At 43.8% G+C, this 25,689-nt stretch overlaps 1 protein-coding gene across 1 annotated transcript in view; it reads left to right on the top strand.

The window, feature by feature from the left end:
• ARSB (arylsulfatase B) overlaps positions 1-20,991 on the top strand; it is a 158,955-nt gene extending 137,964 nt beyond the window's left edge. The window contains exons 7-8 of the mRNA XM_061158101.1: positions 15,819-15,941; positions 18,175-20,991. Of these exons, the coding sequence (XP_061014084.1) occupies positions 15,819-15,941; positions 18,175-18,440 (389 nt within the window). The 3' untranslated portion in view covers positions 18,441-20,991. The remainder of the gene's footprint in view (positions 1-15,818; positions 15,942-18,174) is intronic.
• Positions 20,992-25,689: the final 4,698 nt, after the last annotated feature.

Consider the following 25,689-nt stretch of genomic DNA (forward strand, 5'->3'; position numbering starts at 1 on the left):
TCAGGAGTTGAGGCACACAGGCTTAAGATATGGGGTTTTATTTCCCCAACGGGGAATTGAACACTTGTCCCCTGCATTGCAAGTTGGATTCCTAACCACTGGATCACCAGAAAAGTCCCTGGAGGTCTTTAGATTTTCCATGTTTTTAAGATTTTTCACATGAAAAACTGTACGAGAACCAGAAGAAAGCATCAGACCAAAGAACCATACTTGCAGGATCTCCCTGGCTCTGGAGTTTAGATCACCAAAATCACTGTAGGGTGCATCCTGTCATTAGTTGGGCCCCTGATACGACAGCTGATTCCTCTGTTCCATTTCTAAATCTTCCTTCTTCTCAACAGTCTTATTTGCAGCAGATGGGAAATTCAGTCCTGTCTTGTTTTTTCTCCCCATCTTAATTGGTTTTCCATATGCAGGCCTCAGAAACGGAGCTTTGCTGTTCACATCCTCCCTTAATGTGACGAGGCTGACTCTAGTGTCAGGGGAAAGAGAAGAAGGGGTGGGGGTGATGGTGGAGGGGAGTCCCTCCCACCTGCTTTGGGCTTCAGAAAGGCAACCCAGCTGCTGGGAAGAGAGTGTCTGTCCAGACTGGACTGGCCAGCCCGGAGTCACGCTCTGCCCCTTGGAGAATCATGTGAGGTGCCTGACAGGCTGCATTCTCAGGAAGCTTGCAGGATTCTGGATGTGACAGTTGATACGGGTTTTCAGGGAGAGGACCAAGGCTTTGGGAATCTCAGGCTGCCTGTCTGGTGGGCTCCCATCGTCCAGCTGCCAGGTTCAAACCAGCATCTGCAGACTCATGAGTGTTTAAGGCAAGTCCTCCCTGGAAACACACCTATTCAAGCTGATCTGAAGCATTGTTGGGACCTCTTTACCACTCCCTCCGTTGTCTCTAACTCACCAGGAGAGCAAAGACACCCTCTTTGCTGACGGTCTTGGATGTGTTTCCAATCTTCTGTGCAAAGTGTGCTCTGAATCCTGCTTCCTGTGAGAACCCAATAGTCTCAGAATACAAAACAGCCTTAGTTTCAACTGGGCTGTTGCCAAGAACTCGAGTAGTCTAGAAAGAGTTGTCCCAAATTTTTGCTTTTTTGCCTTTGGCGAGCAGCACCCAGTGGTCCTCATTTCGGTGATTATAGGTTTGTGTAACATGCTAGGGTTTGGGCCACAGAATAGCCATGTTGTGGAGGGCTGTCCTTGGAAGGGCGCCAACCAGCTGCAGTTTTCTGCACTGTAATTGTTGCCCCTGCTGCCCCAGTTGGAGATCCAGGGTCGGGAGGGGCAGCATCTCCAGCTGCCCACAAGCAGCCAGGCTGGCCTGATAGCCATCAAGGACGGATCCCATGGGCAGAGCCCCCTTTCCAAACAAAGGATTAAATTAGCATTATTTCTTACTCATCCGAAAATGTGCTCAGAGCCTAGGCACCCTTTCCTGCACCCCTGAGTATGAACTGTGCAACACAGGAAGAGCCCAGCCTTCAGCACGGCATCTTGGACCGTGAAGCTTTCGGGTTGGGCTTTCACTAAATGCCATGTTGGGGGCAGGGGAGTCTTTCCTTCTTTCATCCCTAGCCAGAGAACAGACGGCTGAGCCTCATTCATGCTCATCATCTTAATCACAGGCTGAAGATGAATATTTTTGGTTAGTTTCCCTCTTTTTTTATATATACACAGTGCCTATTTATAGCTATTTGCTGACAGACCTCTACCAATTACTTGGAAAACTTGTATTTAGAGAGAGACAGACTGAAAATGTGAGTTCGGTGGATCGCCATGGTTCTGCATTAGATTAGCCCTTTGTGGGGTGGGATCAGCATGGAGACAGTAGTTGGCATGTGTGCAGTGATGCCGGAGCTGGAAATGACCGTCTGTTGTCACGTTCGCTGGAGGTTGATTAGAGAAAACTCACATTCTTCTCTGGTTTTTTGTCTGTGTAGCAATTGCATTTCTTTTTTTAAATATTTATTTGTTTATTTGGCTGCGGGTCTTAGCTGTCACATGAGGGCTCTTTTTAGTGGCAGCCCAGAATTAGTGGGCTCTAGTCCCCTGGCCAGGGATTGAACCCAGGCTCCCTGCGTTGGAAGCTTGGAGTCTTAGCCACTGGACCACCGGGGAGTCCCTCTTCTCTATTTTATCTTTATTATTCCCAGCTCATTGGAGCCCCTGTTGTGAGTCTTACAGGCTTTATGTGTTCTCAGCCCGGCGGCAGTCCTCTCTCCACAGCTGTCAGTGACATGCTGTCTGCCAAATCAAGGCTCTCCTTCCCTACTTTCTCATACGTCCCCTCTCTTTGACATGAACCATTTTCTCCATGGAATGTTTCCCCTGGATTTGGAGGCATTCTCGTAGCTCAGCTGCTCCTCCTCCATCGTTGAGCTCCTTCCCCTTCTGCCTTGCCTTTCAAACTTTGGTTCTCCCCAGGGTTCTGTCCCCCACCCCTTTCTCTTCTCAGTCTGTTTTTCCTGCCTCTTCTTCTGCAACATGAAGAGGTGGAGATCTGGCACGCTGCTTGGGAGTTCAGGACTCGGCAGTGTGTAGGGCAGTCAATGGGGAGCTGCCTGGAGAAGCAAGCCCTCTTACAGGCAGGCAGACCCACAGGCTTGCTCAGACTCCCGGCCCTCCTCACGCCGGCTACAGGGCTGAAGAGGGGCAGGGGGGCTCGTGGGGGCAGCTGAGACACGGTGGAACCAGAGAGAGTACTTCAAGTGTTGTCCTTAGAAGAGAGGGGAGAAATAAGCTGAACCTGTTTTGATGGTCAAGGCCAGAAACAGGAGATGCATGTCAAATTCCCCACCTCCAAACGCAGGATTGAAGCGTGATTAGAAGGGCAACGTGTGAGGTAAGGAGGTTGGGCTCCAGCCATGTGATCCCTGGGTTAGAGACGCAGGGAATTGGACAGACAGAAGAACCTCTGGGTAAGAGATGAGACTGTGGAGTCTAGCATACCTAGGGAAATGTTAAACATTGAGCTTGAGGAAGGGAAACATTGAAGAGATAAACAGAGAAAGGAGAAAAAACAAAAGAAGCTGGAAAATAAAATGACGTCAGGTAGGAATGATAACTAACTCCGATGGAGCAGTTTCTCTGTGCCAGGAACCCTGGGGTGCGCCTTGCAAGCTTTTTTTTTATTTAGAAATGGAAGAGGAGGAAGATGCCACAGGGAGAAGAAAATTTCAAGCCACCCCCTGTCCCTGAAACATCGTTGTCACTTTTTCTTTACTGTCACGTCGTCCTGTCCTTTAGGGCCCAGCTGAGAAGAACAGCTTTCAGCATCTTCCCAGGCAGCTAGCATCTCCTTTGGAATCACCCAACACTTTGTGCATTTTATTCACTCAGTCAGCAAATGTTCATCCCACTATTTTAGAATTTCTGCTTTTCTAACAAAAGTATTTTATTATTACCTGCTGGACCCCATTTTTCTTTTTCATGCTGAAGATTTAGGAATGAGCACGTAGAGTGATCAGCAAAGAAATATTTGTTTAATAGGCAAATGAGTGATTAGTCTAGAATAGGATGCTTATTCAAGATCCATTTGAACCCACATATAAGCAGATCTCTGATCAACCTGTTTGTGGTATAAATTGCTTAATTTATTCTGACAGCCGAGTTGAGGGATTCCCTGAATGGTGGTTTTCTATGGCCTTGTTTACACTGCTCAATTGACACTTCAGGTTAATGTCAGACAGCAACCAACTGCTGAAGTTCCCTGTAATGCAGGCACATTCTCTGAATACTGACTATGCACGATTCAATAATGATTAACATTTGAACCATGTCTAGGCTGAGCAAGCCACATCAAACTCTTTTTTCCCTAGGACTTTTATAATATCAAATATGGACTGAATGAGTAGGTGTCAGAGAAACTGACTTTGTAAACTGAAAATCATAAACCTAGATCCACTTGAAATATGTCATGTGGAGTGCATATATAAAAATTATGAGCATTTTGATTTTTCCCTCGTAGGTAATAAATAACATCTGTAATATTCCTCCTCACCTTTTTCTGATTAGCTTTATGTCTGGCGTACTTTCCCCAACACTCCTGTTTCATGTTGTAAGGATTTCACTAGGGAGAGACAGGATTCTAAATAAGTAGTGTGGGTGTAACAGTAAACTTGCAGCAATCAGGGTTAAGTCCAGGGATAAGAGACAGGATGAATTTGGTGAGGAATTGTTTTTTAATATTTACTCATTTATTTGTTTGGCTATGTCGGGTCTTAGCTGCTACACATGGGGTCTTTGTCGCATCATTCAGCATCTTTTGTTTTGGCTCATGGGCTCAGTTGCCCTGTGGCATGTGGGATCTTAGTTCCCAGACCACGGATCAAACCGACATCGCCTGCATTGCAAGGCAGATTCGTAACCTCTGGACCACCAGGGAAGCCCCCCTGCTGAGGAATTTTTCATGGTGGTCAGGCCTCCCTATTATCCCCTCTCTGGGTAGGTACCAGCAGGGCTGCATGAGCCCCAAGGGGTGGGGGTGGCCCCGAAGGGCAAAGGACATGTGACCCACCTACCATATCCCAGGCCCACAAACCAGCTTCCCCATCCCCCAGTGCCAACATGCTCCCCAGGTGCCCAGCCCCCTCACCCTTAGCACTTGTGCCCATGTGGTGCGTGTAACAGAATGCTCTGGGCTGCTGCCGTCTACCCTGGGACTCCGTGGACAGTGAAGCCAGGTGGAGATTGGGCAGCTCTCCTTTTTTGCTGATTTATACGATGGGCAGCTCTACAGTGTTTGTTTGGAGGGAACAGCGATGTGAGACCGTAACAGGTGTAATAGATGCTGCGTGCTGGAGAGGATGGTTGCAGGTCACTGAAGGCTGGGCAGCCCGTGTTGGCGGGTTGGGCCAGGCAGGAGACCAAGGCTGAGCTGTGCTGGGTTCAGAGAGGAGAGCTCAGTGCTAAGGTGACTGCAGGGGTCAGGTGACCCCAGTACAGAACCAGAATTGGGAATTCCTGTTTTATCTCACTCTTATTTTCACAATTTTGCCCAGACCTCCAGTTTAGCATATAAGATTTAGGTGATGTCGCCACATTTTTTTTTTTTTTGCATAATTTTCATTCTCTTTTTTCATTCATTCCTATACTCATTCACTTTTAAACCACTTAATTTGGATATGATTGCTATACAAAAAGCTGTACATATTTATTGTATACAACTTCTTGGGTTTTGAAATAAGTATACATCCATCAAAGCAGTGCCACAGTCTGTGCCATAAATTATCCATCACCTCCAAATGTTTCCTCCCACCTCCTTTGTTTATTATCATTTTGTGTGTGTGTGAGATAAGAACACTTGACGTAAGATTCCACCTTCTTAGCAAATGTGTAAGTACACAGGACAGTGTTGTGAAGTGTGTGCCCCATGGTGTACAGTAGATCTCTAGGACTTAACTTGCGTAACTGACCTTTTGTACCCTTTGACGAATACTCGAAATTTCCCCTCCCCTTTTCTTTACTGTGTGTGCTGAGCCGCTCAATTGTGTCCAACTCTTTGCAGCCCACGAGCCTCCTCTGTCCATGGTGGTCTCCAGGCAAGAATATTGGAGTGGGTTGCCATGCCCTCCTCCAGGGGATCAAACCCAGGTCTCCTGCATTCCCGGTGGATTCTTTACCAGGGAAGGCCACCAGAGAAGTCCCCCTCCACCTTTATACTTGTCTAATAATACCTTGTTCCAGCTGATTTGGATCTCTCAGTCATTACAGAGTCGGGTAATTGATCACACCTGGATTCTGATGGCTGTCTATGGAAGGCCGCAGGTTTGACTTGAACTGAAATGCTTTCTTTGAGTTGGTCAGTCAGTTTTGTCTGTGTGCCCAGCCTTGTGGCAAGTGCTGTGGGTGTTTAAGAAACATGTAACCGTGACTTTTGTACTTACACTTACCGCCAATAGGATCTCATTTCATCCTCATAGTCTTCCTGTGAGGTAGGCATTATTTTTATCCTCATTTGACATACTTGGAAACAGGAAGTCAGAGTGGTTAAATGATTTAACAAGATAATAGGGAGAGATTATTCTAAAGGCCACTGAAATGCACAGTGGTTTCTCGAAGTTCCTTTTCAGAGCTAGAGAGTAATGGCAGGGGGAATGCTGCTGCATTTCTGAAAGCTCCGTCCATCCCAGTTTTTGAGCCAGGAGGGCCATCTCTATGACTGTTAGGAGCTTCCCCCCTCCCCATTTCTGAAAATTAAGTAAAGCATCAGCTAAGAATGTGGGGGTTCCAACCAGTGTTTTTTCAAGAATTATTTTTAGAGAGAAACTTCTATCTGTAGATCCAGAATGATGTTTAAAAATCAACTCAAGACAACAACGAGCACGTTGGTGTCTGGACATGTAAGTCTTCACCATGCAGTGGGATGGGAGGCAGCCTTGGCCTCAGCCCGCAGTTTTCGAGACAAGCTGGTGCTTTGACCCACATGTGCGCCCCACGTGTCCCCCCACACGTAGCCTCAGTGTACTATGATCTGGGCAGAGGTGCAGGCAGCAGGTGGTGGGACTCAGACTGACTAGCACAATAAAGACATTAGGGACTTGAACTTCACCTTGAGTTCGGGAGTCCTTGAACTTCTCTTGGATTGAAGAAATGATCAGCCCATCAAATGTTTAATATAAATAAAACTTTAGTGTAATAAACTTTAAGAGACGAATTTGTCTCACATAACAACCACTTCAAGAACTTTTAAGCACTAAAGGTGAAGGTAGTTGTTGCAGAGCACATCATGTGAAATGCCAGGCTGGATGAATCACAAGCTGGAATCAAGATTCAATCAGGAGAAGTATCAGCCATCTCAGATAATGCAGATGATATCACTCTAATGGCAGAAAGTGAGGAACTGAAGAGCCTTTTGATGAGGGTCAAAGAGGAGAGTGAAACAGCTGGCTTGAATTTCATCATTCAAAAACTGAGATCATGGCATCTGGTCCCATCACTTCATGGAAAATAGAAGGGGAAGAAGTGGAAACAGTGGCATATTTTATTTTCTTGGACTCCAAAATCACTGTGGACTGAATGCAGCCACGAAATTAAAAGACACTTGCTCCTTGGAAGAAAAGCTATGACAAACCTAGACAGTGTATTAAAAGGCAGAGCCATCACTTAGCTGACAAAGGTCCACATAGTCAAAGCTATGTTTTTTCCGGTAGTCACGTATGGATGTGAGAGTTGGACCATAAAGAAGGCAGAGTGCTGAAGAATTGATGCTTTCAAATTGTGCTGCTGGAGAAGACTCTTGAGAGCCCTTGAACTGCAGGGAGATCAAACCAATTAATCCTAAAGGAAATCAACCTTGGATATTCATTGGAAGGACTGATGCTGAAACTGAATCTCCAGTACTTGGCCACCTGATGCAAAGAGCTGACTCATTGGAGAAGCCCCTAATGCTGGAAAGGATTGAGGGCAGGAGGAGAAGGGGATGACAGAGGATGAGATGGTTGGATGGCATCATTCACTCAATGGACATGAGTTTGAGCAAATTCTGGGAGGCAGTGGAGAACAGGAAAGCCTGTATGCTACAATCTATGGGGTCACAAGGAGTCAGATATGACTTAGTGACTGAACAACAACAAAGTTGTTGCTAATTAAACTTAAATCCAACCTATTCACTAAAAGTATACCTGAAGAGATTGCATTTTAGAAAACAGTTTGATAATCAAATATCTGGGAAAGCTTGGGGTTTTCCCCATTAGCACAAGTGATTAAGTTTGCTAAGTAAATATTCATTGTCATCAGAGTACAAAGATGGCATCATGCTAGCATGAGGAATAAAATGGGTCATTAGAGGTAGAATGAAATTTTAAACTGATCTTTGTGAGTTATAAAACAAACAAAGCAAAAACAAATAGAGTTCAGTGGAAATGAATGGCAGGCCACGCAACACGGCAGAAAAGAAAATAAACCCTCAAAGTGACAAATCAGTGCTTCCACCATAAATGCTTTTCTCGCCAGTCCTGTTCAAATTCTGGAACATGAATTGGAGAACAATTAAGTCTTCTCCAAATGCAGACCGGAGAAATGATTAGTTTTGTTTCTTTTTTTGTGTGTGTGGGTTTTTTTTTGGGGGGGGCGGGTATAGTAATGAATTTACTTTCCTCTTCTTTGTAAAGTCTTGACTAGAACAGTGCATAAAAGAAAAAAAACTTATATTAAACCGATAATAGCTAGCATTCAGTGACCTTAATTGCAGACATTATTACTTATTTCATAGTTACTGCAAGAATTAAATGATTTAATATATATAGAACACCTACCACCACAGTTTATGTTTTGCAGTAGTAAATGCTTCTAAGTATTAGCTGTTATTATCTTTCAGTGTTGATAGTGTTGACAATAGACCACACACTATGCTAAGCAGTTTGTTGTTGTTCTGCTAATTTCATTGATAGTAAACCGAGCCAAGGGAGGTTAAGAAATTTGCCCAAGATTTCACAATGGCATTTATTGTGCACTTACTATGTGCTAGACATACTGCTGAGAAACATTTCAATGCATCATCAATCTAGGCCACACAACTGGTCTGTGAAATAAATTATATTATCCTCGTTTTATAAATGAGGAGATGCCATAGGTCACATAGCCAGTGAGCGATGGAGCAGATATCCGAATGCAAGCAATCTGGTTCCCAGAGGTGTGCTCAGGACTGCTGTGCACTGTGATCTTCTGGGAGAGAGATGTCAGGGGCTGACTTCCACCACCAGGCCCCTTCTTTTTGTCTTGTTAGCATTCCCAGCAGTGCTTTGCTGCAGGGTTACAGGGTTGCCTCTTCCTAGGCACCCGCTCCCCCCTGCCCCCCGTTCTCCAGCTGCAATTAATCCATTCTGCTCAGAAGTTACAGAGAGAGAGACCCAGACAACCCCTCTCAGCTCTGCGCTGATGTTGGGGCACCTGGCAACCTGCCTAGTTTTCTCTAGGAATGGAAACTTTGTTTTCTTTTTTAAGATTTTTTTTTTTTTTTAATGTAGACCATTCTTAAAGTATTGGTTGAATTTGATACAGCATTACTCCTGTTTTCTGTTTAGGTGTTTTGGCAGCAAGGTATATGGAATCTTAGCTCCCCCACAAGGGATTGAACCTGCACCCCCTGCATTGAAAGGCTGAGTCTTAACCACTAGACCATCAGGGAAGTCCCAGAAACCTTTTCTACGAAATTTCCATTTCTTATTTTCAAGTCAGCTACTAACATAACTTAATATAACATTTTATTTAAGTGTTGTATAGTTAGAAGTCTCAAAGGTTATACACCAAAATGTTAACAGCAGCTAATAAATGTACAGATAATTTTAATTTTAATGTTCATAGATTTTTGTGTTTTCCAACGTATATAAATCACATAGTCAGAAAAAATATATTTTATAAAAATACAATTAAAGACTAGATGGTTATTTCCCTAGAGTCAGGAGGATGGGTTGTACAGCCAAGAGAGCAAGATCACCTCCTGTGAACCCCAGGCAGCATCCCCAGTGGTCCAGGCAGCCCCAGTCCCTGCCCAGTTCAGTGACTCTGTCATCTGTGATGATTAGTGTGTAGTCGCTCAGTCGTGTCCGACTCTTTGCAACCCTGTGGACCAGGCTCCTCTGTCCATGGGATTCTCCAAGCAAGAATACTGGAGTGGGTTGCCATTTCCTTCTCCAGGGGATCTTACCGACTCAGGGTGATTAGTGTCTTTCAAATTATCTTAGCCACAACCTCTTTTTTTCAAAGAAAAATGCAGAGAAACACAACCTATTTAGCAAATATATATTATGGATTCTTCTTTAAGGGTTAAACTGTGCTGATAGAAATGGAGATAGAACCCTGGATCCTCACCCATTAACCCACCGTCCCATCTAAAAACAACTCCCAAGGTGCATCTGGAACCCCTCTGGCTCTGGAAAACACACTTCTCCACTGAACCTGTTGGTCACCTCATTCTAGAAACTGGAACTCCTTTAGATTTCCAGAGGTTGCTCAGATACGGAGCTCTGTCCATTTACTATATATTAAGCAAGATAGTGATTTTCTTCATGCGCTCTAAATTTCTCTGCTGATCTCCTTCTTTACATCCAAAATCAATACATAAGACTAATCCATCTTATGATTGAGTATTCCTGTCTGACCGAAATGATTCATCATCTCAGAGGTGGCTTTCAGCTAGGAAGGGAAAGAGAAAGATGTGCTTGTTTACACTTCTCTCTGAACCCCCTCGTTTCTACACAGAGGTTAACAAATCCAATGCCCTTTCCTCATCCATCAAGCTGATGGATGGAATAGCTGGCGCTTCTGCATCGTGGCCTGAAGCCTTCTGTTCTCGTGACTTCTGTGTTGTCCTGTTACACTGGTTTTCTTCCTCATGTTCTTTTCTTCTTCTCTGCCTCATTTGCTGACAGTTTTCCTTTGGCACTAGTTTCTGCCTGTGGGCTTCTGCTGTCCTTTTGCTTCACTCCCTAGGCAGCTAATGCATTTCCAGGGCTCAGTGATGACTGCATTCTGGACAGTGCTTGAGTCCGTATGTGCCTCAGTCTCTCTTTCAGGGCCCAGTGTCTTTGTTCTGTGTGTAGTCGATATCTCTCCCTTGAGTTCACATTAATTTTTCAAAGTCAACATGCCTAACTCTAAGATCATATTATCACCACTGTTTCCTGCTCTAAAATCTCTATTCTGCCAATGTCAATATTTTCTTTATCACCAAACTTGAAACCTTGGAAATTTGTCTTTTATACTCTATAGTCACCAAAAGTCTTTTTATTTTACCTTCAAAACTTCTCTTAGAAGTGTCTTTGCTCATCACTCCATGTCATAGAGTTTAAGAACACAGTGCTTTCTTATCATTTAGTTGTTAATAAATATTTTCTGAATCTGGGCTTCCCTAAGTGTCTCAGTTGGTAAAGAATTGGCCTGCAAAGCAGGAGACCCGAGTTCGATCCCTGGGTCAGGAAGATTCCCCTAGAGAAGGAAATGGCAACCAGTGCTCTTGCCTGGAGAATTCCGTGGACAGGGGAGCCGGCAGGCTACAGTCCATGGAGTCGCAAAGAGTCAGATAGGACTGTGAGACTCACTTTCACTTTTACTTTTCAAATCTGGATCTAGTCCAACTATGTCAGAAAAATTCTGAAAGTCATTAGCATTCTAAGAAATCTCTGCTTCTTGTCTTTTGTTTCAACAGTGTATTTAATACACTGTCAATTTAATAATGAAGACACCAATTTAATAATTCAATACTTCTATGTATATAGATACAAAAATCCTCAACAAAATACTAGCAAGTAGAATTCAGCAACATATAAAGAGGATTATGCAACATGACCAAGTGGGTTCATCCCAGGAATGTGATGATCGTTTAACAGCTAAAATAAATTAATGTAATATAGCATATAAATAGACTAGAGGACAAAAAATGTTTAGTAATCTCAGATGCAGAAAAGAACTTTTGGCAAATGTCATACTTTTTCTGGATAGAAACACTCAGACTGTGAATAAAAGGAGACGTTACTCAATTTGATAGAGCATCTACAAAAAAAAACAAACTTATAGCTAGCATCCTACTGAATGGTGAAGGATTGAATATTTTACCCTAAGATCAGGAATAAGGCAAGGATGTTGGCTTTCACCATTTGTTTCAGCATTATATTGAGATTCTAACAGGGCAGTTGGGTAAAAAATAGAAATAAGGTATTCAAATTGACATGGGAGAAGTAACACTATGCATATTTGTAAATAACATGAGATTGTATTTAAGAAATCCCAAGGAGTCAACTAAAAAACTATTAGAACTAATAAACAAGTTCTACAAGGTTGCACAATAGAAGAGAAGTGTACACCAATCAGTTGTAGTTCCATACAGTAACAATGAACAAATCAAACATGAAATTAAGAAAATAGTTAATTTGCAATAGCACTGAAAAGAATGAAATACTTAGGAGTAAATTTAAGAAAAGAAGTACAAAAGCTATATTCTGAAAACTGTAAAGCACTTAAAGAAGACCTAAATAAGTGAAAAGATTTCCTATGTTCATGGATTAGAAGATGATATATTAAGATGGCAATAATCCCCAAATTGATTTATGAGTTTAATACACTTCCTAACAAAATCCCAGCTGATTCTTGGCAGATTATTGGTTTAACTGATCCTCAAATTCATTAAAAAAAAAAAAAAGAATTCAAGGGACTCAGAATAACCAAATCAATCTTGGAGAAAAAAACAAAAACGTTGAACTACTCATACTTCCTGATTTCAAAACTTACTATAAATAATTACAATAATCAAGATACTGACTTAAGATTGTAGACATATAGATAAGTGGAATAGAATTGAGAGTCTGGAAATAAACTCTTACATTTACAGTCAATTGATTTTCAACAAGAATGTCAAAAGCATTAATTCGGGAAATAATAGTCTCTTGAACAAGTGGTGCAGACACAACGGATTTCCACATGCAAAAGAATGGAACTGAACCCCTACCTCTCACCACATATAAATATAATTCAAAGTGAATCAAAGATCTAAACAGAAGTACTGAACTATAAACTCCTAAAAGAGAATATAGATGTAAATCTTCGTGACCTTGGATGAAGCAATGATTTCCTGGATATGACACCAAAGCATAAGCAGTACAGTAGAAATTAGATAAACTGGGATTCATTAGAATTTAAGCCTTTTGTGCCTCAAAAAACACCGTCAAGAAAGTGAAAAAGACAATCCATAGAATGGGAGAAAATATTTGCTCCTGAGGAGGGACTTGTATCTGGAATATATAAAGAACTCTTACAACTAAATAATGAAAGGATCTGAATATACTTTTCCCCAAAAAAGAGGATATACAAGGGGCCAACAAACACATGAAAAGATGCTCAACTTTATTAGTCATCAGGGAGATGCAAATCCAGACCATAATGAGATAAAACGTCATACCCAATAGGCTGTAACAAAAGACAGGCAGTTGACAAATAATATGGACAAATTGATATCCTCAAACACTGCCAGAGGGACATAACATGCTAGATATGGTTTCAAGCAAAATATTGTAGTATTTACTCTTGAAAAAAAAATCTGGGTATAAGTGGACCCATGCATTTCAAACCCATATTGTGAAGGGTCAACGCTAATAGCAAAAATAAATAAATAAATAAAATAACCTAAATTCCTCTTAAAGGGGAATGTATAAACAAAATGTGCTGTTTTATGCAGTGAAATAGGAAATAATTAAAAGGAATAAACATACATATACATATATACATAATCTCTGGGCTCTAAAAAACACAGTAGTGGATAAAAAAGTCAAGCTGCAAAATAGATATAGCAGAACACATACATGTACATTTCTAAAGTATAGAACTACCATGCATTATTCCTTGACACGTGTATCTGTTACTGTATCTTTAAATGGCTAAAAGATGTACTGAAGTCCTGATAGCAGCAGCCACTGGGGTAATGGGTGAAGAGACTGGGATTAAAGATGGAGAAAAGGGATCTGTCACTTCATCTTCATTGTACTACTTCTCTAATTGAGAGAAGAAAGCAGATATGACAAAATGCTAATATTTATTCATTCTGAGTGACAGCTCACAGGGTGTTCATTATATTATTCTTTGTAGTTTGCTTTTTTAAAAAATTTCTCCCAATGAATAAAACTTAAGTTGAGATAACAGTATCTTTTGTCATTTAGTTGTAGACTTATTTATTCATAATTTAGTCTTAGACTTATTTATTGTTTAGGTATTTTATGTTCCTGTTTGTTTTAAAAGTGAATGTATATAAGTATAGCTGAAATAGCTAAATTTCTTTCCTTTGTTTATGTTCACAAAGCGTCCTCATTTTATTTAGCATTCTTTGCTATCAAAATGTGGTTTTTATATACAAACTTGTGAGCAGTAGATTATGAGGGCTCACAGTTCTACCAGTCTGTATATTAAGAATGTACTTCCTATGGTGTGTGTGTGTGTGTGTGTCTGTGTGTGTTCAGTTGTGTCTGACTCATTGCGACCCCTGGACTGTACCCGCCAGGCTCCTCTGTCCATGGAATTTACAGTCAAGTAGACATCTTCACACACCTCGATCTCTAGAAGCACCCGTTTGTATTGGAGCCAGCATAGCGACGAGCAGACAGAGAAGCAAGAAGTCCGAAGAGCTCCTCTTTGATGTTGATGATTTGTTGGTGCTGACTGTTAGGGCCGAAGGTCTGAAACCAGCGACGTTTATTGGCTCGGTCTGCAGCACGCCTCTCCAGTGTCGTTGCCACAGTTCTGACAAACGGATGGGACACTCTGCCTGTTCCCCAGTGACAGTGCTCCCGCATTAAACCGCGTGCAGCACAGAAGTCCCGCTCAGGCGGGGTGGAGGGCACGCTCCAGTCCTGGATCACACAAAGGTGATGCTGGGCAGGTGGTGGCGAGGGCATCTTTACAGACACGTCACCCACTGCGGCTCTCAGGCATCGGATGGGGAGTCTAGCAGACTTTGGAGGTGCACCGCAGATAATTGCTGTGACCATATTTGAAAAGTAACAGATAAATGTGGATTTAAAGCAGAGTAATAATTACACAGTGAAGTGCTAAGGTGAGATGTATAAACATGCACAGGTAAGGGGGCAGACCTCCATACCTTACCTTTGGGGATTCACCAGGGTCTTCAACCGGAGTAGAACTCAGGTCTCTCTCTGCACCTTATTTGCTTCTCCCCACAAGCAGGAGCAGGAGGAAGTTATCTAAAAGAAGGAACTGAGCATGCTCAATTTGGACCCTTTTGTCTGTCTAATTTTGGAGCCAGCCTGTCCCTGGGATATATGTCAATACACAAGGGTCAGTCATTAGCACGGCCTCCCTGCCACAGATCTGAAGCTACGTTCTTTTCAACCAGCTTTATCAGTAACAAAGGCCATGTGTTTAGCTCCATCCGTCTGGCCTCTTACCCCTCAACTGGTCCCAAACTCAAGAGGGAAAGAGGGAGCAGGTACTATCAAGTGTCCCCCTCCCCCACCACAACCTGATGATCAATTAATATAAAACCTCAAGAGTATAAATTAATATAATCCATGATATCAGTGGGGTACAGTATAGGTGGCGCAGTGATGAAGAATCCATCTGCCAATGCAGGAGACACAGGAGACGCTGGTTCAATCCCTGGGTTGGGAAGATCCCCTGGCGAAGGTAAAGGCAACCCATTCCAGTATTCTTGCCTGGAGAATCCCACGGACAGAGGAACCTTATGGGCTCCAGTCCATGGAGTCACAAGGAGTCTGACGTGACTGAACACGCATGACCACATGACATCAACCAATAATATATATATACTAGAATGATCTTATCTGAATAGTTAACTGAGCATTGCTCACTTACGTTTAGATTTCATAAGTGTGGTTAAAAAAATGAATGTACGATTTATCATGGCATGCTTGAATAACTTGAGACAGGCTCCATTAAGATGTACATTTTATAATGTATCATATTATCTACATAGGTATACAAGTGTACACAGATTTATTTAACTCAATCATGCAATAGCAAAATCAAAAGGTACCAAAAAAACAACCCTGCTTGCTGTCACAGTACACAGGTCTGCAGATGGCCATCTGTACATGGGCAGAACACAGTGGTTTTAAGGTTGAATTAGTGTTCTAATCTCTTTGGGATTTCCTTTATATATGTGGTGGTTTATGGCTGATGTTTCATGTAACTTGAGCTCTCTGTTTATATTTAATAGAAGATTCATTCCTGTGGCAGGATACACATTTATGCTTCAGTGTTGAATAAAAGCTACTGTTCTGCAGGAGGGATATAAAACATTGATTTATAATGACACATTCCAATAACAGTGATCTAATTCTCCCAAACCCTCTCCTCAGGTCCTGGGAACAGCATGGCTCCAGCCAAGGATGATTCTTCCCGTCTGGAATATTCAGCCTTCAACACATCTATCCACGCTGCCATTAGACACCAGAACTGGAAACTGCTCACAGGCTACCCAGGTAGAAGGCCTAGCATCTCCCACCAGAACAGCTGGGTGGATTTTCCAAAGAATAACTGCCTTTCACAGAACACCATCTCTGGACTGCTGAATGAGAGGGAGGGGTATAATCTCATCCTACATTTTTAAAAATTAGGAACTAACTGTTGAGGTGGTGCTGGGGCAGGAGGAGGCTTCACAGGTGGCACTTGTGGTTAAGAACCCACCTGCCAATGCAGAAGATGTAAGAGACATGTATTCAATCCCTGGGTGGGGAAGATCCCTTGGAGGAGGGCGTGGAAACCCACTCCAGGATTCTTGCCTGGAGAATCCCACGGACAGAGAAGCCTAGCAGGCTACAGTCCATGGGGTCACAAAGAGTCAGACACAACTGAAGCGATCCAGCACACATGCATGTAGAGGTGGGGGGATGGTGAGAGGGAGAAACACAGCTCTAGGGCCTCATGGAAAAGAAGGGTTTCAGATGTGTGTGGCCAGCAAGCACAATACGTCTAGCTAGCAAAGACAGTCTCTGAAAGTGACATCTTCAACCAGGGGTATAGTGGGGGGGAGGGATTGCTTCCCCTGAGCACATCCTTGAGGTGACATCTTTTAAATAGTTTTATGGTATGTGGTTAAGACTGTGATGCAATTAAGCAGTGTTTATAATGAGGTCCTTTTTGATGGTTGCAGCAAGACAGTCCCTCATTGTTTGTGACTGTCCTGTAAGTTCTAAGACATTTTAGCATCCCTGGCCCATGACTGCTAAATGACAATAGTACCCACCCCAAGCACCGCCCCCAAGTTCTCTGTGATGACTGAAAATAACCCCGCTACACACACATGTACACACACACAGATATACACACACACACATGCACACACACATGCATGCACATACACACACTCATGCACACATGCACAGATATACACACATACTCGCATGCGCACACACATGCACACACATACGCATGCACGCACACACACATGCACACACAGACGCATGCACACATGCACAGATATACGCACACTCGCGTGCACACACACATGCACACACATGCATGCACACACGCACAGATACATGCACACATATATGATGTACACACACAGATAGACACACCTATGCACACACATGCACACACACAGATATACACACATGCGCACACATATGCATGTACACACACAGATATACACACACATGCACACACATACGCATGCACACATGCAGAGACATGCACATGTACACACACATGTGCACACATGCACAGATATACACACATGTACACACATGCACACACATACTCATGCACAGATACACACACACACTTGTGCACACAAATGCACACACAACATGTGCACACAGATACACACACGTGCACACATATGCATGCACACACGCACAGATATACACACATGTACACACATGCGCATGCACACATGCACAGATCTACACACACATGTACACACATATGCATGCACACGTGCACAGATATACACACATGTACACACATGCACATGCACAGATACACACATGCACACACATACGCATGCACACAATCAGAGATATACACATGCATACACACACATGTACACACATATGCATGCACACATGCACAGATATACACACAGATGCACGTGCACACACTTGTGTACACACACACATGCACACACACAACATGCACATAGACATACACACACACGCATGCACACACACATGCACAGATGCACAGATATACACATGCGTACACACGTATGCATGCACACATGCACAGATGTGCACACAGACATGTACACACATGTACACAGACGCACATGCACACACAGAGAGATATACATGCGCATGCACACATGCACATGTACACACATATGCATGCACACACACATATACACACATGCTTACACATACACACTTGCACGTGCGCACACATGAACACACATATACATGCACAGATACACACACACACTTGCGCATACACACACACATGCACACAAATACACAACATGCACACACATGCATACACATGCATGCTCTTTCCTGGAAGCCCCAGCCCCACTGTGAAGCAGTGAGACATGTTTAGTTAAAGTGCCAGAAGTCAGAGTCTGGGACAAATCTAGGCATAGCATCAAGGGCCACATTGTTTTTAATGTGGCCATACCCACAACCCAGCTCAACCTTATCCCCTAAACTCCTTCTTTGAAGATAGAGCCTACCCACAATGCTTCTCCTCCAATGAACTGTTGTGTTTCTTTGCCAGGCTGTGGTCACTGGTTTCCCCCACCATCTCAGTATAATATTTCTGTGATACCCTCATCGGACCCACCAGCCAAGACCCTCTGGCTCTTTGACATTGACCGGGACCCCGAAGAAAGGCATGACCTGTCAAGAGAATATCCCCACATCGTCAAGAAACTCCTTTCCCGTCTGCAGTTCTACCAGAAACACTCAGTGCCTGTCTACTTCCCGGCACAAGACCCCCGTTGCGATCCCAAGGCCACTGGGGCCTGGGGCCCTTGGATGTAGGATTTTAGGCAGCCTGGAGAGCAGCTTGAAAGCCTCTCTGCAAGTTGGACTCCAGGCCTTTACTTGTGTGATTCTTGTCTTGTTTGTTCTCCCAGCCTGGGTTCCCCTGGCCCTGCTCTTGCTCCTAAACCACATTGAGTTGTCTAATTTCAACCCCTGGTGCAATTGAGGTGCTGATAAAATCTGAACACTGATGCTGTTGGCTGGGGTATGTGTCCAGAGGAGAGGGTGACTGGGTTCACCCTCCCTTTCCTGAGCTGCAGGATTGCTGGGAACTTGACTTAAAAGAGGAAGTTACTGAGTCTTGGAGGCTGGAGCAGCTGGTTCTTTTTGCCTCACAAGTCAAATGTTAGATTTCCCTCTGCAATAGCCGGGTTTTATTGGAGTGACTCACGTTTCTTGTAACAAATGAAAGGGTTAGACAGTCGTTAATGGTTCTGTTGGCCACGGGTTCTCCTGCCTGTAAGAGATCCTGTTGAGGCATCCCCTGTGAATCACCCGCCTTGGTTCACCCCTCGCTCACGCATCTCATCACTCACCTCATCACTCATCCTGTCACAGAGCATAAGTCTTGTTTCATTATTAACATGAGTTTGGCAATATGCCTGCTTCTTAGTTTTGGGCTTTACGGTTAAGGAATGTGTTTTTATCCCCCGGTTTTTCCCAACCGTTGCTCATCTTGTCTGGACTGCCAGCTACCCCCACGCCCTTTGGGGTTCTTTTTCTGCCTTTCCTCTGATTCAGGCATCCTGCACCTGGGAAGGCTGCTTTGCTTCTCCACTATGAGCACCACTGGTCTCTGATACACTGCTGAGGCCTGCCTTCCTTCTGACCCTGAAGCTGGAGGGCTACCTAGAGAGAACGGCGAGTCTAGCTCTGTGGGCATGTTCATGGCAGTACCTGGGTCTCTGTCATCTGCTTGGAGATGTTTTTTCCTAGTTGCATGGAGTTTATTCTCATGATTGTGGCTAAGTGTCAAAATATATTTAGTTGCACTGTTCTTCGCTAAAAGTGAGGAGAAACCTTGGGAAAGGATAATATTGTCCTGAGATGATGCAAGTAGTAGGCAGTTTGAAAATGGAAATGGCCAGCATGTGGGATACTGGACCTCGATAACACAGAAGAAGGCATATCCATGTTTCTCTTATTTTCTTAGCCTTACTGCCTTTATTGAGGTTGGGGGAAGAGCATACACAGTTTGATCTTCCAGCTCTTTTTCAGCCCCACCAACATCCTACTAACATGAGCAAGTCCAGATGAGCTTCAAAGAGTGTCAAACTCAGGAAAATGTGGCCAAAATCTACATTCCCTTTTTTTTTTGCGTTAACTCCACTGTTTCATTCAATGCTTATCTCCAATGCCTGGATCAATGCCTGCTGCATGGAAGGCACTCAGTACACCTTTTTAAAAAATAAGTGAGTGAATGAACAAATGAATAAATGAGAAAGTCTCATACGAGGGAAGATGCTAGTTCAATGAGCTGAGTACTGGGCTGAATATAAATATCTTCCAACCGTCACTTTTCTGTTCTCAAGCTGCCCTACTGGGATAGGAGCACATATCTGGGCAGTCTAGGACACCATGGTGAAGTTGTGATGTCTTCCAGAGGGAGAAGGGCAAGAAATATGCCTGCTGAAGGGACTCTCCTGCCAATAATCCTCAGTTCTCCTCTGCAAAGGACACTGGAAACTAAAACCACCAAATACGATATAGGTCGTGGCACAGCCATCCTTCAGTTCAGCAGCAATATCCTCTGGTGACAACTAGTTTGTGTTAAAATACGATGAATGGAAAGAAATGGTGCTAGAGCTAATGACACCTGTTACCAGCCTGTCCCCCATGCCTGGGCCGGCATGCAGCTGGCCAAAGTGCTTCTGACTCTCACTCCCAAGCCTGTGGACCCTTCTAACCCCGGGGGTGGAGGTACTGTTAATACTGTAAGATTGGAGGCCATCACCACATGACACCTGTTCTCTCCTCCTGCTGTCCTCCCAGCAGCTGTTCCCAATCCTGGGTCCTTGATTGCTGTGTACCGTGTGGATGTTCTGCACTCGATGGGCTCAAAAGGAATTTTAAGGACTGATTTTTTTGGTAAAACTTTTACTTGAGATCTTATGTTATCCATAATAGAACGTCATTGGGTTTTCTTATTCTGTACAGGAATGTAAACAGATTCACAGGCTGTCACTAGAAGTATGAACAGTGTTTCTTTCTGACTTGGTTTACCTATGGTTTTGTTTATTTAATTTCCTTTTTACTACCTGATTATTCCAGATGTAGGGGACAAAAAATTAAATTTATCTTTGAAAATGTGTCAGCCGTGAGTATGGGGTTTTCATTTGGGAGATGAAAAGGTTTTGCAATTGGATAGTAGTGATGGTTGTACAACATCATGAATGCACTTAATGCCTCTGAATTGTACTTTAAATGATTCAAATGATAAATTTTACATTGTATAGTTTTTAACCACAATTTCAAAGCTATGTTGGTCTGTTTTGTGTCATGTGAATTTTAACTGAAAAAATCTATTAAATAAATATAACAAAAAATATCAGAGCTGGAAAAAAATGTGTCCATCATTGCCTCCAAAGACACACAATATCCTATTTTATCCTATAAAATTGGAGGAAGGTCAAGAGAGGATGGGAGTAAATATAAAGTGATAATAAGGGAGTGTATTAGTTTTCTATTGCTGTATAATAAATTATCCCCAAATTTAACAGCTTAAAACAATGAAGATTTGTTATGTCCAACATTATATGAGAGTCAGAAGTTTAGGAGTGGTTTACCTGGGTGGTTCTGGCTCAGGGTCTCTCATGGAATCGTATTTAACCAATTGTCCAGAGCAACATTCCTCTGAGTGGATTACAACAATCTGTGGAAAATTCTTGAAGATGGGAATACCAGACCACCTTACCTGCCTCCGGAGAAACGTGTATTCAGGTCAAGAAGCAACAGTTAGAACCAGGTATGGAACAACAGACTAGTTCAAAATTGGGAAAGGAGTACGTCAAGACTGTCTATTGTCCCCCTGCTTATTTAACTTCTATTCAGAATACATCATGCAAAATGCCAGGCTGGATGAATCACAAGCTGGAATCAAGATTTCCAGGAGGAATATCAACAACCTCAGATATGCAGATGACACCACCCTGGTGGCAGAAAGCAAAGAGGAACTAAAGAGCCTCTTGATAATGGTGAAAGAGGAGAGTGAAAAAGCTGGCTTAAAACTCAGCATTCAGAAAACTAAGATCATGGCATCCAATCCCATCACTTTATGGCAAGTAGATGGGGGAAAAGTGAAAAAAATGACAGACTTTATTCTCTTGGGCTCCAAAATCACTGCAGACGGTGACTATAGCCATGAAATTAAAAGATGCTTGCTCCTTGGAAGAAAAACTAGGACAAATCTAGAAAGCATATTAAAAAGCAGAGATGTCACTTTGCTGACAAAGGTCCATATAGTCAGAGCTCTGTTTCTTCAATAGTCATGTATGGATGTGAGAGCTGGATCATATAGAAGGCTGAGTGCTGAAAAATTGATGCTTTTGAACTGTGGTGCTGGAGAAGACTCTTGAGAGTCCCTTGGACTGCAAGGAGATCAAACCAGTCCATCCTAAAGGCTATCAACCCTTTAGGATATTCATTTGAAGGAATGATGCTCCAATGAAGCTCCAATATTTTGGCCACCTGATGCAAAAAGCTACTCTGATGCTGGGAAAGATTGAAGGCAGGAGGAGAAGGGGATGACAAAGGATGAGATGGTTGGATGGCATCACTGACTCAACGGACATGAATCTGAGCAAGCTCCAGGAGATGGTGAAGGACGGGGAAGTCTGGTGTGCTGCAGTTCGTGGGGTCGCAAAGAGTCAGACATGACTGAGCAACTGAACAGCAGTCCTCTGAAGGCTTGACTGGAGTTGGAGCACCCACTTCCAAGATGACTCACTCACAAGGCTCTTGGCTGAAGGCCTCAGTTCCCTGCTCCGTGGGCCTCTCCAGGGGCTGAGTTATATCCTCACACATGCTACCAAGCTTCCAGCAGAACCAGAAATCCAGAGAAAGAGGGAGCTGCAGTACCTTTTATAACCTGGTCTCCAAAAGCATGCACCGTCTCCTCCACCTTTTTTCACTTCCTTAAAAACGAGTCACGAAGTCCAACCCATACACAGAGGAGGAGAATTAGGCTCTGCCTCTTAAAAGAAGTGTTAGATGTATGGATACATTTGCCACCACTACAGACAACAGAGGAGAATGGTACAGATAGCTTCCTGAGGAATAAATTGTCTAATCAAGTCCACATGCGTGTATCAAATGCTGCTGTTTGAAGAGGAAGAATAGCAAAAGCATCCGACTTTGCTCTTTTGTGGCAGAATGACCATGGACAACTCATCGAACCTTTTCTGTGCCTCAGTTTTCCCCTGGAGAAATGATGGGTTGAAGTAGATAATCCCTAACTTCTCTTATCCCCCTAGTGTCCAGAACAATGCCTGGCACAGAGGAGATGTTCAATAAATGTCAGTTGATTGACTCTCAACTGACTGAATTCTAATACAAGGGTGAGAAATAATAGTGCTAAAAATAACCTGAGACTGTGTTCAGTCTTTGAGAAAAGAACTAATTTGTTGATGGAAGGCAGCTCAGTGCTTTCCTTGTGGGGGAAGGATACTGACTAGGCAGGGAAGTCCTGAAACTTTTTAGGAATCAAAAAATTCTCTGTATCTTGATCTAGCGGTCTTTCCATGGGTGTATCCATACGTGAAAATTCACTGAAAGGTAGGTATGCTTGATGCACTTTATGGTAATTTAAAAGTACTTTATAACAAAAATGCCTGCCCTTAGAGCACAAAGCTCACTGCTGCTGCTGCGAAGTCGCTTCAGTCGTGTCCGACCCTGTGCGACCCCATAGACGGCAGCCCACCAGGCCCCCCTGTTCCTGGGATTCTCCAGGCAAGAACACTGGAGTGGGTTGCCATTTCCTTCTCCAATGCTTGAAAGTGAAAAGTGAAAGGGAAGTCTCTCAGTCGTGTCCGACTCTTTGTGACCCCATGAACTGACGCCCACCAGGTTCCTCTGTCCATGGGATTTTCCAGGCGAGAGTACTGGAGTGCGTTGCCATCGTCTTCTCCACACTACCTACTTACCTCCTAAGTTACCATGATGTACCTGGAACATACAAACATTTGTAAAAACAACAACAACATTCTAAGTGCTTCGAGGACATCTACTATTTGAAGTAGACTTTTGTGAATCCTTTTGAAAACACAAATTTAGGATTTTTTTATTTACAAAACCTGAATACATCGATTTAGGTTTCCTAAACTGATATTTGCTACCCAGGTTTTCCTGAAGTAGTCACACCCCGGGATCAGTGCTGGGGGAGGCAGGTAGAGACCAGGAAATGGCACAAACTGAGGGTGTGGCCTCTGCCCCAAGGGGCTTACCATTGTATTCCGCAGTGCCAAGTTATTTCCAGCTCAACAATTTTTAAGAAAATTCCAGCCAAAACTAAGTGTATTCAAGTAGTAACTATCCTTCCCAATCACCATGTAAACTTTAAAATCTATTTTTTTTCCAAGTGCAGAAGAGTTTCACTTTGGTAGGTCGGTTCATTTTCAGGCCGCTGAGGGGCCCGCCTGCTCACTCTGGCTTCACCCCATACTGATCCCCAGAGCTCGTAGGTCTGACTGACGCAGACGTTCCTGCCACACACCCTTCACCTTTGCCCTGCTGCCGTGGGCACCACCCAGCACGTGACACAAGGCGGAGGAGAGCGGGGCTCTGTGACCATCAGGAACCTGAAGAGACAGTTTCATTCCCAAACTGATTCACTCGGGGTACCAGTCACTGAGCTTAAGGTATTTCATGCAATAGCCTTTATTAGTTTTCTGATAATAATCTTCATCCTAATCCCATTAGCAAAGTGTAGATGATCTCAGAACTGTTATCCTAAAGGAGCACAACGTCCCCCACCCCCCACTTCCTCTCCGGGTCTCAACAGAGGACCTGGACACGGAGGGGCTAGTGTGCCATCAGTGACATCATGAGGTAGGCGCCAGCCTCTTATTCACACCAGGGGCTTGCAGAGCAGGGGGGATAAACATAAACACACACGCGCCACCCCTCCGGGGTGCACAGGACTGACTGTTTATTTACATTAAATGAATCAAGTCAAAGCTTAGATTGCCCTTGGGCCAGGATGTTGTAGTTTCTGCTGCTGGGCTCATTCACGTCCGCACTCTGCCATGTACTGGAGGCCGGGACGAGGGCAGCTGATGGCAGCAGGATGGTGCACGGGCACTGAATCAGACCCCGCTTTTGGGAAGCTCACCCACCGGGGAGCACAGGCAGGAGCCCAGCAGACAGGAGGAGGACGGGGTCCTAGGCAGGCAGAAGGGAGCTGGAGGGGCAGAGTCAGAGGCAGTGCTCCTCCGTGCCCGGCAAGGGAATTCATTTTACCTTAAATGTGTGCTTCTAGTTTTTGTTCCACTCATGAGAGCAGTGAGTTTGCTCTATATAAACTATTTTTACACTTGATTAGAGGGGCCCCTGATCTGTTAGGGAAAGTGCTGGTTTGGTATGAAAACATCATTTTGGGGGCTTCACAAGAGGGCATCTGGTTTTCCCTGGTTCTTAAGCCAGGGCTTGAGTGAAAAGATTTGGATTTAATGCATGCAAGTGATGGAAATATGCAGCCTTCACATCATCCAGGAGGAGATGGGTCCTTCGCAGTGGAACCTGCCTGTGTTCTGTTACCGAGGCCCAAAGGTACTCCTTGCCTGCAGAGGCATGGCTCCCCGGGCAGCCAGAGCCAGGAGGACGCACACGGCGCCTTACGGTCCCCCCCAGATCTCTGTGGCTCCCGTAGGCCCTTTCACGGCTGAATGTCTCAGCATGCTGCTGCTGCTGTTTCGTCACTCAGTCGTGTCCAAATCTTTGCGGCCCCATGAACTGTGGACCGCCAGGCTCCTCTGTCCATGGGATTTCCCAGGCGAGAATACTGGAGTGGGTTGCCATTCCCTTCTCCAGGGGGTCCTCCCGACCCAGGGATCAAAACTGCATCTCCTGCTTGGCAAGCAGATTCTCTACCACTGAGCCACCCAGAAATACATGTCTTAACATGGTGCTTTTCCTTAAATTCACAAATCTTTACTAGAATAAATCATTTAAAGGGATGCTTTTTTTTTTTTTTAACCACTGGGATAAGGGGAAAACTAATGTGATGGATTGTCATAAAAATACAATAATG

This window comes from Dama dama, chromosome 12 (genome assembly GCF_033118175.1).
Source record: "Dama dama isolate Ldn47 chromosome 12, ASM3311817v1, whole genome shotgun sequence".
In the NCBI taxonomy this organism is placed as follows: Eukaryota; Metazoa; Chordata; class Mammalia; order Artiodactyla; family Cervidae; genus Dama; species Dama dama.